Raw genomic sequence first — 16,884 nt, forward strand, 5'->3', positions numbered from 1 at the left:
ATATAGCACTACTCGGGAATAGGCCTACAATCAAATGTATACATCCTAATTTCATTTGGCACCAGTCATCACAGTTTGCAACTTTATAATCTTCAAAAGAAACAACACAAAGAACTCTGTGATATTATAACGTTAACAAAAAAAGGGAGAGAGGAATTCCTAAACCTCTAGATATATAGAAACAAAACTACAAAGAGAGGCAGGTTGGCCCATGGAACTGTAATGCAAGTAAATAGGTCCCCACATTTACAGCTTGACTATAAGAAGCTAGATCTATGAACGTCACGCTACCAACAACTGCAATCAATACAAAATGATCATTGGAAGTAGTATTGACAGAAATCACTCGAGCACAATTTTTTTTAACTGTTTGAATACAGCGAGCATGAACATTGCAAGATTTTCTTCATGTAGACTAAATGCTTAAAAAGCACTACAAAATAATTGAAGTGAAAAAACCATACAAAGAAAAGATTGAGAACTTCTTTCAGAGTACAACTTAAAAGTATGCTGGGAGGGATCAAAGAAAACCGGCTGCGCCTCAAAACTCGCTCAAAACGAGGCAGATGATTTGAAACTCACCAACGAACTGACTTTTCATTTCGACAAAGATTTTATTGACCTTCAAAAAGACATATTCATCACTCTACTAAGGAAAAACAAGAACCATGCATCAATTGTGTAAGCGAAGATGAGGTGACCTGAGGTGACCTTACTATTTCGATGAGTAAAACCTAACCAAGGCTTCTGGAGCCGATGAAATAAGCGGCACAAGCTCATCAAGCTCTGCGCGTAACAAATCTTGTCTCTCGCATCTTTAACTTCTAAACATATCTATGTCAGTGTTGACAACAATGGGGAAACCATCTTGAAACTCTAGCAAAGAAAATCCCACAACGGCGAGGTGACCGAACGTACGGTTGAATGATTTGGGAAAGATATTTACCCGACACTCATTTTGGAAGAAACATTTTTGTAATAATGAAAATGATCGACAGATCGGGCAACGAAACTATCAATCTGAAAAGTTGCTTTTAATGTTCTGTTAGTTCTACAGGTCACTGTACATGATGATTTGAATAGAACATCCCTTCTTCCGATGGCCCATATATGGGAGATTATAAGTAGGAAAGTTGCGCTATAAACTTGTAGGCCTCTATTCACAATTTTTAGTACCTGTATTAAAGTGCAATTCATAAATATTAGTCGATTTTAATTTGCAATGTCCAAAAAAAAAAAGATTTCAATTTCTCTTTCTAAATCTACTAATGTTTTTTTACTTTTATTGTATTTTTGCTCTTGGAGCATTATAATTTTGGTTCTATTAAAAAAAAAGTACCACTCTTATAAACACTTGTAAATTGATTTATTATGGAAGAAAAAAAAGGTTATTGTATTATGCGTGATTTATAAATTGTTTACACTTTAATTGCGGAGAGCTTTGAAGATGTCTTTTACTTTGATGAAAAGGCTTGTCTTCAAGTCCGCAGATTAATGAGAAATGCAGTTTTTCCCGTGGCTTCGCAGCCCCAGTTGGGACCTACATATTTAGCCACATCCAGCGCAGGCATAACCATTGTCCGCCAGTGGTCGATTTAGATTTTTTCGCTGTCTACGTCTGTCCTCTGCAGCAGATTTTCTTTTGGTCTCAAATGTGTATCCTGCGGCCTTAGTAAGTGACCTCCAGCTGTCTCGATCACAAAATTTGGTGCATTTGAATTGAATTGAATTTTGAAATTTCCAAAGTGATAGAGGAATAAAATACACCAAATTAATTGGGGCTTTTCACCTTACAGGCGCCACTAAAAGAAAAAATCAAAGAATTTTATTTTCTATACAAAGCAACTTTCAACATGCATTTCATTTAAATTATTCAAATATTTTTCTTATGGGAATTTCTTATGGGAATTCCAATAAATGCACCCACATAAAAACAGATCAAATTTTACCAAATTAATTGTCATTGTTCATAAAAATAAATATCATAATCCAAAGGTTGTTTTGCATACACAGTTCTACTGCCAGTTATTATATTCTATAAACTAAAGATTGGTCTAGTTAGTTATGTCTAAAGTAAAACAAAAAAAATTCGTTAGAAAAAGAAATTTTTGACATAAAATGTACAGTCTGCTTTGAAAATGTTAACTTTTATAAGTCAAAAATGTCTTTAAATTCCATGCGAGTCATACATTGTGTATTAAAGATGTTTCTTTGCACTACCAAGTTGACACACAAATATATTATGAATTGGTGAATTAGTTATGAATGCAATGTGTAAGACAAATCATTGATAGAAGGTACAAGAAAACATTCTAAGTAAATACGTTCAGATGACATACATATTAAAATGAAATGAAAAGAATCTGATCACAAAGGTTGTCAATGGAAACAATCTGCAATAAGCACTGTTGTGTACATTCCTATCAGAACAAAGTGTTCATGTCATAAACAATGAAGTCATTCTTTCCAACGCACTTCTCTTGCAATGAAAATTTCAAAGTTTAAACAAAATTGTTCAATTTTTTTTTTAAACCAATATACAAAGTCAAAAAAGACTCAGCTAAATAACTTTACAAAATTACAACTACCAACAACTAAAAAAATACATTTGTACTACAAATAAATCAAAGAAGATCAAAGCCCACATGTAATCAACTATTTACAATCACTGATTGGTCTATCAAGCTCAAAACAAAATCCATACCTTTGGTAAACTATTAAATCATAAGCACCCACAAAGGCATTGGCTTCAGGTTCAAACATCCAGAAAGATCACTTCAACAAATCAGCTAAGATCTACATAATTAGCCTATCTGATGCAGTTGAAGTCAGCTGCTGGTGGTTGATTAAAATTTTCAGAATATGCACAGTTCTTTAGCAATAACAAAACAAAATGACTGATATGATATAAAAGTGGTTTTTATGTGAAAACAACCAACCAACTAGTAAATATGTTCACATGACACCAATTCATTTCATTCTAAGCAATGATCCTCTATCATCATTTACAACAACTCTGGTTTTCAATATGTCCTTATAAAAAAATAATTATAAACAACAAAATACCAGCATATATGTTAACACAGAAGGTTAATTGTTTATATGTATACACAATTTTTTGCAATTCCAATAATTATATACTCAGAAATATAAGGGCAAAACTAAGTCAACTCTGGTTATCTCCATGTTAAGGTCATCAACAAGATTGTGGGCCAGCATTCATGAACATAAACTATAAAAACTATAAAAATGTGGAAATGTAAGTCAACAAAATGCCACATTTACAACTTTAAAATGACAAGGAGTAGCACCTCTCTCATAGAAAGGCGAGTGTTTGAATTAATATCACTTGCATAGAGCAAGAAACAAAGTTAGTCACAGAGTCGTTGGATAGGCAGCTTTTAGAATATCATGACATTAACTTACTGTCAGGTTCACTTGAAGATAATAGTGTGAAATATAAAAAGAAAATATATCAAAGTGAGAACTATAAAAAAAATTATAGGACTGAATGTGCAGTCAGTTGTTTAATGTAAAAAAATATATGAAATATTCAAAATAAGCATATATTTATCTATCTTAAAAAACATATGAAATATTCATAATAAGCATATATTTATCTATCTTGAATATACATATTATATATAAACATGAAAATTTAAACTAACATTTATTTACCTTGGGTCTAGAACAACTAAACTATTTTCACATTCAAAACCGCAGCAGATAAAAATTTATGAAAAACTATTTTTTATTCTCATTTTTTGGCCCAATAGGTTTTTCCTAAAGCCAACATAGCATAATACTCCCTTCTAAAACAATTCTACTTCCTCTTCGCTCCAATTATTAGGACTAATTTTTTATTCTACATATGTGCCTTTTGTTTTACCAAGTAGATCCACACAAGAATTGAAATAAACAAAAGCAATTAATAAAACCAAATTGAGATTGTTTTTTTTTTCAAGATTGCTGAATATTTATACGATTATTTGTATGACTATTTTAAGATGCAAAAAATAGCAAAAAAGTTCTACTTCCTGTATAGGCCTAATTATTTATTCTACACATAGTCTCTTTTTCTCTCTTTCTTTTTTACCATATAGATCTAGAGTCCCGGTGGCTTAGCGGTACAGTCCTTGGCCCCTGAACCAGGGGTCCCAGTTTCAAATCCTGGTGAAGAATGGGATTTTTAATTTGGAATCTTTGGGCACCTCTGAGTCTACCCAGCTGTAATGGGTACATGACATTAGTTGGGTAAAAGTATAGGCAGTTGGTTGTTGTGCTGGCCACATGACACCCCAGTTAACCATGGGCCACAGAAACAGATGACTTTTACATCATCTGCCCTTTAGAGCACAAGGTCTGTAAGGGGAACTTTACATTGTTTGTTTGTTTTACATGTTTCGGATGTTCCTTCAGAGTTGAAGATAGTTTACTTCCTAGTCCAAACCTCCCGCAGGACTACGGGGGATGGAAGCAGGCAGGATTTGAACCCTCGACCATCAATAAATTCGAAAGACAGTCCGGCGCAAAAACCGCACTATCAGGCAACCATTACTTTAAATAGATCTAGGCACAGTCAAAATAAACCAAAGCAATTAATAAAACCAAATTGAGATATTTTTTTTCAAGATTGCTGAATATCTGTACGAAGTCTTAAGCATCTGAAGTTACTAGGCCTATTTTATTATGATTATCTTCTGTTAAGAAGGAACATCTGTAATTTATAATATAATATTAGATCAGCATGTATCTAAAATAAAAATATCCAACAAAATTCTCACTGTAAATGTGAGGACCTATAAAAACTAGATCTCAACTGTTTACATTATTAAATGCTGTTCGGGGGGGGGGGGGTATTTTAATTTAAAAAACAAATGTGAAATTTCACTCACTTATTTCTTAACATAGATCAACACCAGGAATAACTCATCTCTTTTTCAAAACCTGTTATGGTCAAAAAAGCAACATAGAGCCCATAGAATATTTCAAAATTGACTTGAAAATCTGTCAAATAATGAGAGATTATATTTAGTTTTTATTATTACCTTAGTATCAAGCATCCCTTTTGGGTTTGGATGGGTAGAGGAATAGATGGTCCTTGAAGGGTTTATTGGCACAACATGGCCTAAAATTGCTTTACATGTTTCAGATGTTCTTTCAGAATTAAGATTAATACAGCCTACCGCAAACCTCCAAAAGACTACAGCATGATGACCAGCTAGGTTCGAGCCCAGGACCATCAAGAACACAGTTCAGAGCACATACGGAAGCTTAAAGTCAGGACAAGCAAAACCTGCCCTTGTGGAGCATCACCAGAGAATGATGACCATGTCCTTCAAAGCTGCATACTATATCATGAGACCCAAACAAGATTCTGGCCCCAAAACCCTCCTACAGAACAAAAACTATATGGATAACTGCTTGATCTGGAAACCACTGCGCGGTTCATCTCAGATATAGGATTATTGATCTGAACCCTCCGGCATGTAAAATGAGAACGAAGAAGAAAAAAGAAGAGCACATACGAAATAACGTGCCAAATAAAAATATCCATTACCAGGGACAAGAAGCGAAGGATGCAATTTATAAATGGGTAACTGATAAACATAAACAGTATGTACCCAGGGAACAAATCAACAAGTGTAGCCGGTATCGAATGCAAGTATATATATATTTTTATTTATATACATTTTTTTTTTCTAAAAAGGAAAATGAATTGTTAAGATTTAAGATATGTAAGCTGGAAAGTAAAGATATGGCTAACACAACAAAACAAATAGAAAAGAAGTGTATATTTGTCAACTGTATATAACAGAAGTGTATATTTGTCAACTGTACCGGTAAAGTTACATTGATTTAATGGATACTTGAAGATCAAATTTAATGCAGAGTTGTTAATAAGATGATCATTAATGCTGATTACAATTAAAGTAGAAAACAGACAAAAAAGTTGTATCCAACAACAGTAGCAGTACAGTAAGTTTAGTCAAGTACTGTTCAAGTCTCATCATAGAGTGATACATGGTGCAGCAGTACAGTCAAGTGCTGTTCAAGTCTCATCATAGAGTGATACATGGTGCAGCAGTACAGTAAGTTTAGTCAAGTGCTGTTCAAGTATCATCATAGAGTGATACATGGTGCAGCAGTACAGTAAGTTTAGTCAAGTGCTGTTCAAGTATCATCATAGAGTGATACATGGTGCAGCAGTACAGTAAGTTTAGTCAAGTACTGTTCAAGTATCATCATAGAGTGATACATGGTGCAGCAGTACAGTAAGTTTAGTCAAGTACTGTTCAAGTATCATCATAGAGTGATACATGGTGCAGCAGTACAGTAAGTTTAGTCAAGTACTGTTCAAGTATCATCATAGAGTGATACATGGTGCAGCAGTACAGTAAGTTTAGTCAAGTACTGTTCAAGTATCATCATAGAGTGATACATGGTGCAGCAGTACAGTAAGTTTAGTCAAGTGCTGTTTAAGTCTCATCATAGAGTGATACATGGTGCAGCAGTACAGTCAAGTGCTGTTCAAGTCTCATCATAGAGTGATACATGGTGCAGCAGTACAGTAAGTTTAGTCAAGTGCTGTTCAAGTCTCATCATAGAGTGATACATGGTGCAGCAGTACAGTAAGTTTAGTCAAGTGCTGTTTAAGTCTCATCATAGAGTGATACATGGTGCAGCAGTACAGTCAAGTGCTGTTCAAGTCTCATCATAGAGTGATACATGGTGCAGCAGTACAGTAAGTTTAGTCAAGTACTGTTCAAGTCTCATCATAGAGTGATACATGGTGCAGCAGTACAGTCAAGTGCTGTTCAAGTCTCATCATAGAGTGATATATGGTGCAGCAGTACAGTCAAGTGCTGTTCAAGTCTCATCATAGAGTGATACATGGTGCAGCAGTACAGTAAGTTTAGTCAAGTACTGTTCAAGTATCATCATAGAGTGATACATGGTGCAGCAGTACAGTCAAGTGCTGTTCAAGTCTCATCATAGAGTGATACATGGTGCAGCAGTACAGTAAGTTTAGTCAAGTACTGTTCAAGTATCATCATAGAGTGATACATGGTGCAGCAGTAAAGTCAAGTGCTGTTCAAGTCTCATCATAGAGTGATACATGGTGCAGCAGTACAGTAAGTTTAGTCAAGTACTGTTCAAGTATCATCATAGAGTGATACATGGTGCAGCAGTACAGTCAAGTGCTGTTCAAGTCTCATCATAGAGTGATACATGGTGCAGCAGTACAGTAAGTTTAGTCAAGTACTGTTCAAGTATCATCATAGAGTGATACATGGTGCAGCAGTAAGAGAGCAATCATAGTGCAGTAACATTGTAGGTCACAGGCAGTCTAGTCAACGTGCAGTCATGGTCTAGTCAATGTGATAGTCATTGTGTATTCACTTCTTACATGATTGCCATTTTTTTTTTTATTTCAAAAAAGTGTTATAATTATTATTTAGTTGTGTCACATTTCTTGAAGGGTACAATGTTAATTGAAAATGTTAGTATATTAGCTGATTGATATTAAGTTAGATTTTAGTTTGGTTGATATCTTCAGGAATTGATTTATTTAAATATTAGATAAAGGTCATTAAAATTTAATGTGTCAATGAGCATTAAAAAAAAAAGGATTTCAACTAAAATATAAACATAAAAATTAGATTATACTTATGTTATTAAGGTAAATGAGAACTTTGTGAATGGATAGCCAAAGATTACAGAAATATTACATTTAATACATGATATTAATAGAAATAGTCAAAGATTATATTGATTGTTTAATTATGAGAGCTTTGACTAGTCAAAGACATATCAAATGTGAAGTTTATGATGACATTTCTAGTTAAAGAATACAATAAAAAAAAAAAGTGAAGTTAACTGGGGACTTTAAGGTAGCCTAAGAATCTATAAATAGTTATTGTGTTGCTGATATTTCTATACATGGTAATGAAATGGACATTATTCTGATTGGGACTGGAATGATTACACAAGCATCACTTAATAGTTGGAATGAACACACACACACACACATATACATCAACAAAAGTTGCTACCATTTAGTTGTTACTAACTCTAACATTTTATCATCTGTAGTGTTGTCATTGGCATCATCAAATTCATCATCATCATCAGCGGACAGAAGAGCAGCTTTGGCAGCTCCTCCTGGAGTAGAGTACTTGATTGTAGCTGGCAGTGGACCTCTTCTTCGTTTCAAATACCGATGGTGGCGGCAAGCAGCTACAGTAAATACTCCACCAACACTGCCAATAACTATCAGCACTAGAATGTCTGAAAATAAAAGTACATTTAGCTAAAAGTATTAAAAAAAAGAAGTATCCATAAAAATGAAAATAGGCTTGGTTACACTGTGGAAGGAACTTAAGAACAACAGGGACAAAATAGCATTAATACAATCCTGAACATTTTAATATATTAAAAACTATAAATATGTGTAAAGAATTACAATAGTGATTAGAAATATTTTTACAGATACAGCAAGTCTATAAAAGATTTTTCTGGAATGATGAACATTCATATAAAAGGGTTGGGGGATTGAAAAAGTTCAAACGTGTTTCTAGATTTAAGCCTTTGGCCAGGTTATACTAGACAGGCTCTCATATCTCATTCACAAGGAGGGCTATAGAAGCTAGTGAATGTCTTGGCAGCTGCTTGTCAAGAGTTTAACCTTACAATAATTCTCTCCAAGAACGTCACAGAAATACCTGTGATACATATAGGGAACCACACCTTACGGTGGTGCAGGAATTTACTTACTTGGGATCAACAATTGCCAGTAACCTAGATTTAGACATCGAGCTGACAAAAAGAATAGGAAAAGCTATTACAGCATTGGCAAAACTCTCCAACGTGTCTGGGAAAATGCCAAATTGACCACAGCAAACAAAATTCTAGTCTACAATGCCTGTGTTGTTAGCACTCTTCTATATGGCAGTGAAAGCTGGTCAACATACATGTACCAAGAGCTCAGATTGAATAGTTTCCACTTCTGCTGCCTGAGACGCATCTCTTGGAGGGACCATGTCTCCAATCAGGAAGTTTTGAGATTGGCCAATATGAACAGCATGTATGCTCTTCTGACACAAAGAAAACTACGCTGGCTCGGACATGTCACCTGCATGCCAAATGATAGAATTCCGAAAGATATCTTATATGCTGAGCTTGTGGAAGGAGTCAGACCCAAGGGCTGCCCAAGACTAGCCTATAGAGCTGTCTGCAAGCGAGACATAAGAGCCACAGACATCAACAAAAGTATGTGGGAAGAAATAGTCAAAGACCAGAGTGCATGGAGACAGACTGCATGCTGGGACGATCCTCACTGAGAGCAAAAGAAATGAAGCGGCTGTAATCAAGAGGAAAAAAAGAAAGTTGCCATGTCCGCTAGCCCTGAATCAGAGGCATACAAATGCATGAATTGTGGCAAAGTCTGACGCTCTAGAACTGGCTTGATTAGCAGCACCAGATTCAGCCCCATCTCAAGACAAAACCAAAACCAGCGCCTCATCTGGGCGCATCCATTGCCTTCTGAGACAAAAAGGAGCCAAATACTGGATAGGCTGTACTTATTTATGTCAGGATCTACTATTCAATAAATGCATTTTATGTAATGGAGAATTGTATTTGAAGAAAATATTTGTCAGTATTGAGCCTCACTGAATTATACTTCACATTCTATAATTTAAGTTCAAAAATGTATTTAATCTGATGTTCTCGTGTTAAAGAATGTTCTAAATGGACAGTAGAAAAAAAAAATTAAACCTAACATTGCTATCTTAATTACTTTAAAATATGCTACAGAAACTTACTACAGACACTCACTTCAGACATCCACTACAGTCCCCCCCCCCCCCCCAACTACAAAAAATCACTTCAGAAAGCTACTACAGTCAACCAATACAGATACTCACTACAGACAGTCAGTTCAAACACCCACTACATACACCAATTACAGACAAAAACTATAAACACCAAATACAGACACTGACTTCAGACATCCCACTAAAGATCCTCACTATAGATAATCTCTACAGATTTCCCACTACTTTTTTTAAACAACATTTTTGAACTATGTAAATTTTAAAGCAAATTGTTTTTGTCTATTTAAAAGCAAATTGTTTTTGTCTGAGTGTTTTAGATAATTTAAAGTATAATTTAAATCATGTATGTAGACAAAAAAAAAATATTATTTATTAATTTCACAGTTAAGTAAAACAAATTCTTCAAAGTGCTATTAATAGTTAAATTATCACAAGAAACACAAATTTAATACCCAGAAATACTTACAAGTGCCAAATGTCCAAATGGTATTTTCAGGACCTTCCTGAAGTAACTGTGAAACATTTTTCATACTGCCATTGTTTGGAGCTGGGTGAAGCCCAAGGAGATGGCACATAAGAGGATACAGGTCCACAGTATTCAAACTATCTATGCTAAATCCCTTTTTAAATGAAGGCCCAGTGGCAATAAAAAAAGGATGCATGTCTTTCACCTCATTATCATAGCCATGATTTCCACCTAAATGCAATTTGAAAAGAAATAGTGAGATCAGTGTAAAGATAATATAAATAATAAATAAAATAATTTAATGCCTTCAAACTCAATTCATTCAACTAAGTAATTCAGCAATGAACAAACTCAGATTTAAAAAAAAACAACAACATTGTAATGGTCACCATATTAAAATCCAATAAGCAACAGATTAATGAAATGTATATATAATGAACATCTCCCTAGGTGTATGCACCCAGGACTACAACCATGTCACTCAGAACAGATAGGATGAAAAAATGAATACCCTCTCCTCAGCCAAAACTAGAGCATGTGACATAAATAACAGAAACTAGCCAGTCCTGACAATTATTTTCTAATAACTAACACAAATTGTATAATTTCTCCACAAAAGTATGTCCGCCAGCACTATTCTATCACCAAGCTCTTTTGGTTCATGATGAAGAAGGAGGACAATTGAGTAGAATCACTAAAAGACCCCCCTCCCTTTTCAATTGTACATTTAATATTTAATAAGCATAAGGTTTCCTACATTTCTTTATTTATGAACAGATCCAAGAACCCGATTTAGATTGGAGAGAGTATTAACCAACAGAAAATAAATCTTATTGTAGATGATTAGATTGAATGAGTAGGGAAGAGAGCATTAGACAATACAAGAATAAGTGTCTGGAGATAAAGTGTCTCAGGATTAAATTACACAAATAAAATGAATGAGTTTCTATGGTTTCACCACCATTGCCATCATAGTTTAAATATGATTTTAAAAATTTTGAAGATGAAACAGCTGCTTATGGTTTTCTGAACAATTAAAAAGGCATATTGCATGTATTTACATATAAATCATTTTTAAAATAGAATAAAAAAAAATAGGCAGTTTGTCAAGTGTTAAAATTTATGAACAATTCCAAAAAGCAGTCAATAAAGATTTCTATTTCTCATACAATGTCTTTTAATGAGAATAATGCTCAAATAATTCAAGGTGAAAGCTATTCAGATTTAAACTAATAAATGGAGCCCCTCTTTCTGTTATTAGAAACTTTGATTCCTTAAGGCAAAAGAAAAGTAAAAACTATTTCAAACATTATTATAATACACATCTTAAAATTCTCCCTCAGGTGATTTTGTTAGATCATTAAATTTAATAAGTAAAAAAAAAACAAGAGTATTAGTTTTAAAAATTGTAAAAATAAAAAAAAAAACAAATGCTTCAACAAACTTACCTATAGTAAGTGTCACATCGCCCAATATAAAAGAGTACTTGGGCTTAGCTAAGGCTAAAATTGGTGGAACCCTTTTGTTATGTTTATAATTGAAACGATCAGGAATTTCTTCAGCTTTAAAGACTTGATAATTTTTGGATTCACTTTGACTTTTCAACTGGTTGTAAACTTCATCCAGCTTGCCTAAAAAAAAATTTAAAAAGTGTCGATTTCTCTATTCACAGTATCTATATGTGACATTTTACTGCAGTCCTTTTGGCACTGCCATTTTGACAAGGGCCATTTCGGCAGAAGTTCTAATGATAATTTTTAGAAAAAAAATTAAAATATTTTTATACAGTAAACATAAAAAAAAAATGGTTTTAATAGAAGTTTTGACTACTTCATGAATGTATATTATAAACTTTTATATTTCAGATTCTTACCCAAGACAATACTATTGACTTCCTTCCACCCATAAATTAGAGACAAGGAGTGCAAAACACATCTATCTTTTTTGTGTGTAAAATATTAAGTTAAATAAACAAATTTTTGAGTGAACAAAAAATAGCATCATTTTTGTTATCAATATTTCCTTTTGTTTTTGAACAAAAATTATACAAAAAACTTAAAGCCAAAATATAATGGACAAAAATAATAATTGTTCTTTACATACTAAATATTTTTGAACACAAACACCTACAAAACATAGAAATGTATCATTCTTTTTCAATGCTTAAATAAACATATAAAATGTGGCTACAACGTTTTGGGACAAAATGTGCAGCGCCAAAATGGAGGCACCAAAATGACCACACCATAATGTCCCTGCTTCATCACTATTTATTCACACAGTATAACTGTTAAGAGAAAAATAGAATGAAAGAGACAAATGAAATTTTGCTTTCATTACTAGAACAAAAAGACTCTACATGGATTAGTTGATAAAGCCAAATCCTAAGAAATCAAATAGTTGTGTGATTGGTCATAGACCCATTTCCATTTTTTTAAATTTCATTTGGGATTTTTTTGTTACCTATGAGTTTTTCCCCAAACTAGTTTCTTAGCAATAGTCTATGCTTTATTTAAATCATTTTTTCATGAACTTTACCTATCTACATTGAAAATCTAATTAGAAAAAAAACCTTTCAGGTTGACATTGATTTATACACCTAAAAAAAGCTCTCCCCTGTTAATTAAATAACAACTTCGACCCAATCAATACAAAGTACTTGCCACAACATTCATTTAAACCTTATGTTTTAATTTTGAAAGAAAACTTAAATAGTGTTTTAAATGTGGGCAACAAAAGAAGCTGTGGATCACTCAAAAAAAAAAAACTATGACAAAATGTAATTGATCTACTAGTTTTTATTTACTATTAAGACATCCAAAAGCTCACAATAGAGTTCTTAAGCACTGTATGGCAATGAGTCATCAACTTATGTGAAGCAAGAGTGAAAATTAAATTCATTTCACAAGCACTGCCTTAGATGGATCCTGAAATGACATGTATAACAGCACACTTGCTGGAACTGGTCTTCCCAACATCTTCACCATCCTCAGACAAGCCTCCTATATTGGCTTGGTTATGTCCACTGGATGGAGGATGGATGTATTCTTAAAGTTATTCTTTATGAAAGCTCATGATGAACACAATAAAAACTGATCAACACAATGTTGTTACTAGTCATTGTCTTGTAGCACAAAACTGCTGGCAGACAACTAAACCGTTGTAGGTGTAATATATATTATCTGATAAAACTTCTAATAACTTAAATAACTTCTTTTTGTGAACAAAAATAGAACTTTATTTATAAACATAGACAAAAATTACTTGTTATAAAATGAAAAAAATGTAGTAGACTTTAGTAATAATATTTTTAACAAAATCTAACTCACTACAATAACACAACCTTTCAGTCTCACGTTCTGGAGTCATCTGTCCAAATGATGACAATGCTACCTATGTTGCATCATTCACAACTAATCGCTAGCCTCTTCCCACTGTCACCATAGAAACACACACACATTCCACAACACACAACCTCTGAAATATGAATGTAATCAAACAGGATCTCAAAGCAGTGGAAACAATGTTGACTATTAGGAAGAACTAGCCCTAGACTAAAGCAGTGAAAACAGTGTTGACTATTGGGAAGAACTAGCCCTAGACTAAAGCAGTGGAAACAGTGTTGACTATTGGGAAGAACTAGCCCTAGACTAAAGCAGTGGAAACAGTGTTGACTATTGGGAAGAACTAGCCCTAGACTAAAGCAGTGGAAACAGTGTTGACTATTGGGAAGAACTAGCCCTAGACTAAGCAGTGGACACAGTGTTGACTATTGGGAAGAACTAGCCCTAGACTAAGCAGTGGAAACAGTGTTGACTATTGGGAAGCCCTAGCCCTAGACCAAACTTTGTGAAGAAAGTAACAAAGAAAGCTATGGACAGCAGACTAGGTATTGGCCTCAGCTCTGGAAAAAAAGCAAGACAAACAAAAAAGGGCCTCTACAATCAAACAAAACCTTTACCAACATTGTATGAGGAAGGAAAGGTCTCTTTATACAGTCACATAAAAAAAATGCTCTCCAAGTCGAACCACTGATGTTCTACAACTGAAGGAGCCCAACAAAGACACCATAGTCATTATTATTATTAAAGTTACTATCTCTATAGCAAAAGCCTTTAAGATTCAATCATTTACTTTCTGTGCCATAAATATTTTTGAGAAAAGTGATTCAGCAAATTAACTTTATGTTGTTTTTTTTAAACAATGAATGAATTTGTAAGTTTCTTTAAAGGGTACTAAAAATACCACATTTGTTTATACTAAACAAGATATTCATACATTATATACTTCTAAATACCATTGGTAGAATTGCTCATGCAAAGAATATAGGTAGAAATACCTAGAACCCTAAATTTGATTTCTTATAGACCCAAACATATTTTCATTGTTTGGCAGTTTAACTCATTCTTTGGTACTAAATAGCTAAAATGACAATTGTGTGACTTAATTACTTTTAGTATTGAAATCCCCTATTTCAAATACAAGTAATAAGTATAGTCAGAACATTGAAATTTCAATTACCTTCTTTTGGAAATATTGACAAACTGGAGTAAGGGCCATTACCACTTCCTAAATATTCAAAGCTTGCAGGATCTACAATGTCATTCAAGTCTATAAAATTTTCTTTTGTTATTTCAGACATCCCATGATCACTTGTGATAATGATATTAATGTCATCTAGCAAATCTTTTTCAGCAAGTTTTGCTAAGAGGTATTTGAGCCCATTATCCACCTCTTCAATTTTCTTGGTTATATTAACAGAATTTGGGCCATATTTGTGTCCAGTAGAATCAGGTTCTGGAAAGTACAGCAAGCCCAAGTTGATAGGAAACTCTGATGTAAACCAGTTAACAATGGTATCTACTGCCTCATTAAATAAAATATTGTCCTCATAGGACATTGTCAGAGTAGGTTTCATAAACTTCACTAGATTTTCACTTCCCCACCACATAATGCTTCCACTTCTGCCATGCGATTTTTGAAACTGATTTGTAACCCAAATTGGTTCCCCACCAGCATCATAATATCTTGGGTCATTTTGATAGTCAGGCTGTATAAATTTGGGAATAAAAGGTTTGCTTATGTTGGGATCTTTGATGTAATTATCAAGTACACCATGACTTTCTGGATACAAGCCAGTTACCATTGACCAGTGGTTTGGTAAGGTATTAGTTGGAAAGACATTTTTCAATCCATCTTTTGCATACACTCCTGACTCCATTAATTTTTTTAAAGTAGGAATCTCAGCATGAGTTTCAGTTAAGTAATTCCATCGAAAGCCATCAAATGAAATCAATAATAATGAATATTCTTTTTCTGAATGACCACTGCTTAAATGCAGTAAATATATAATTGCGATGAAAAGATGCATTGATCTAGATGTAGATCTGTTTGATTTAAAACACATTTTTCAAAAATTTCTTCTAAGATCTTTCACTGACACTGAGAAGATGGTTTAAAAAAGTAGACCTAGAGTCTATTTGAAACTTATGCTAGATTTATTAGATTCTAGTTAGTAGATCTAGTAGTCTTTAGATCTAGTAGTATTAGATATAGATTATAGATCTATAAATAGCTTAAACTGTATATTATAATATTTCTAAATCATTAATACTTTTTAACTAGACTCTATAATATTATTACATTATTATTATATAATTAATTATTAATTAATTAATAATAATGATCTGAACTCTTAGACTAGATTAGATCTATTATTATAATTATTTTTTATTCTTCAGATCATAGATTAAAAATGATTGATTGATCATAATCTTTCATATTCAATAAAAATTAAAATAATTTTTAAAATTTCATGACAGGGAGGACGAGGTTGTTGGATGATCATGAAACTGAAAGACACAATGATAGTAAATAAATGATACTGTATAACTGATTGTTGAACTTGATTTTGATAGAACTCAAGAATATTCTATTTAGTCAGATCTGTCTAGATCTAGATAAACTATATTTATTATTTTATATTAACATCTGTCATCTAGTCTAGATCTAAATCTATCAACTACTTAGGCTTAGGCGCCTTCTTAGGACTAAGACTCAAAACTGACTTAGATCTAGATTATCTAGATCTAGTGCTCACTGATGATACTGATGATTACTGATCTAGTTAAGTTACTAGTATCTAGAATTCTAGATTCTAGCTTAGGCTTTTGAAAAAGTATTCCTAAACTAAGTCAGTAAAAACTTAAAAAGTAGATAAGCAGATAAGTCTAGTCAAGTTTTAGTCTACTCAGTGACTCACATTTACCTTAGTCTCACTACTTGACACTCACTACAAATAATAATATTTACTAATAGTACTATTTAGTTTTTAGATCTAAATTCTATTATTAGTTTTTTCTTAATTGTTATCATATTATTATGTTGGGCATAGAGATTGGGGTTATATCTAGATCTACATCTAAAAATATAGATCTAAGACTAGACTAGACTACTAGATCTAGATCTAATCTAGATTCTAGATCTACATTCTTGACAAAAGTAAAAGTTGACATCTTAGAGTTTAGAAACAAACATTGCGAAGCAGTTGTTATGATTACAGCGTTGATAACCGGAAAG

At 33.2% G+C, this 16,884-nt stretch overlaps 1 protein-coding gene across 1 annotated transcript; it reads right to left on the reverse strand.

Annotated features, from left to right (window-relative positions):
- Positions 1-1,344: 1,344 nt before the first annotated feature.
- Positions 1,345-16,879, reverse strand: LOC106067240 (ectonucleotide pyrophosphatase/phosphodiesterase family member 5-like). The gene is made up of 5 exons (XM_013226388.2): positions 16,841-16,879; positions 14,827-15,692; positions 11,754-11,936; positions 10,306-10,536; positions 1,345-8,292 (listed from the first exon to the last, which is right to left on the reverse strand). Exons 2-5 carry the CDS (start codon positions 15,674-15,676, stop codon positions 8,054-8,056), a joined length of 1,503 nt encoding a protein of 500 aa, XP_013081842.2. The 5' UTR covers positions 15,677-15,692; positions 16,841-16,879; the 3' UTR covers positions 1,345-8,053.
- Positions 16,880-16,884: the final 5 nt, after the last annotated feature.

The sequence above is a fragment of the Biomphalaria glabrata genome, chromosome 6 (assembly GCF_947242115.1).
Source record: "Biomphalaria glabrata chromosome 6, xgBioGlab47.1, whole genome shotgun sequence".
Taxonomy (NCBI): Eukaryota; Metazoa; Mollusca; class Gastropoda; family Planorbidae; genus Biomphalaria; species Biomphalaria glabrata.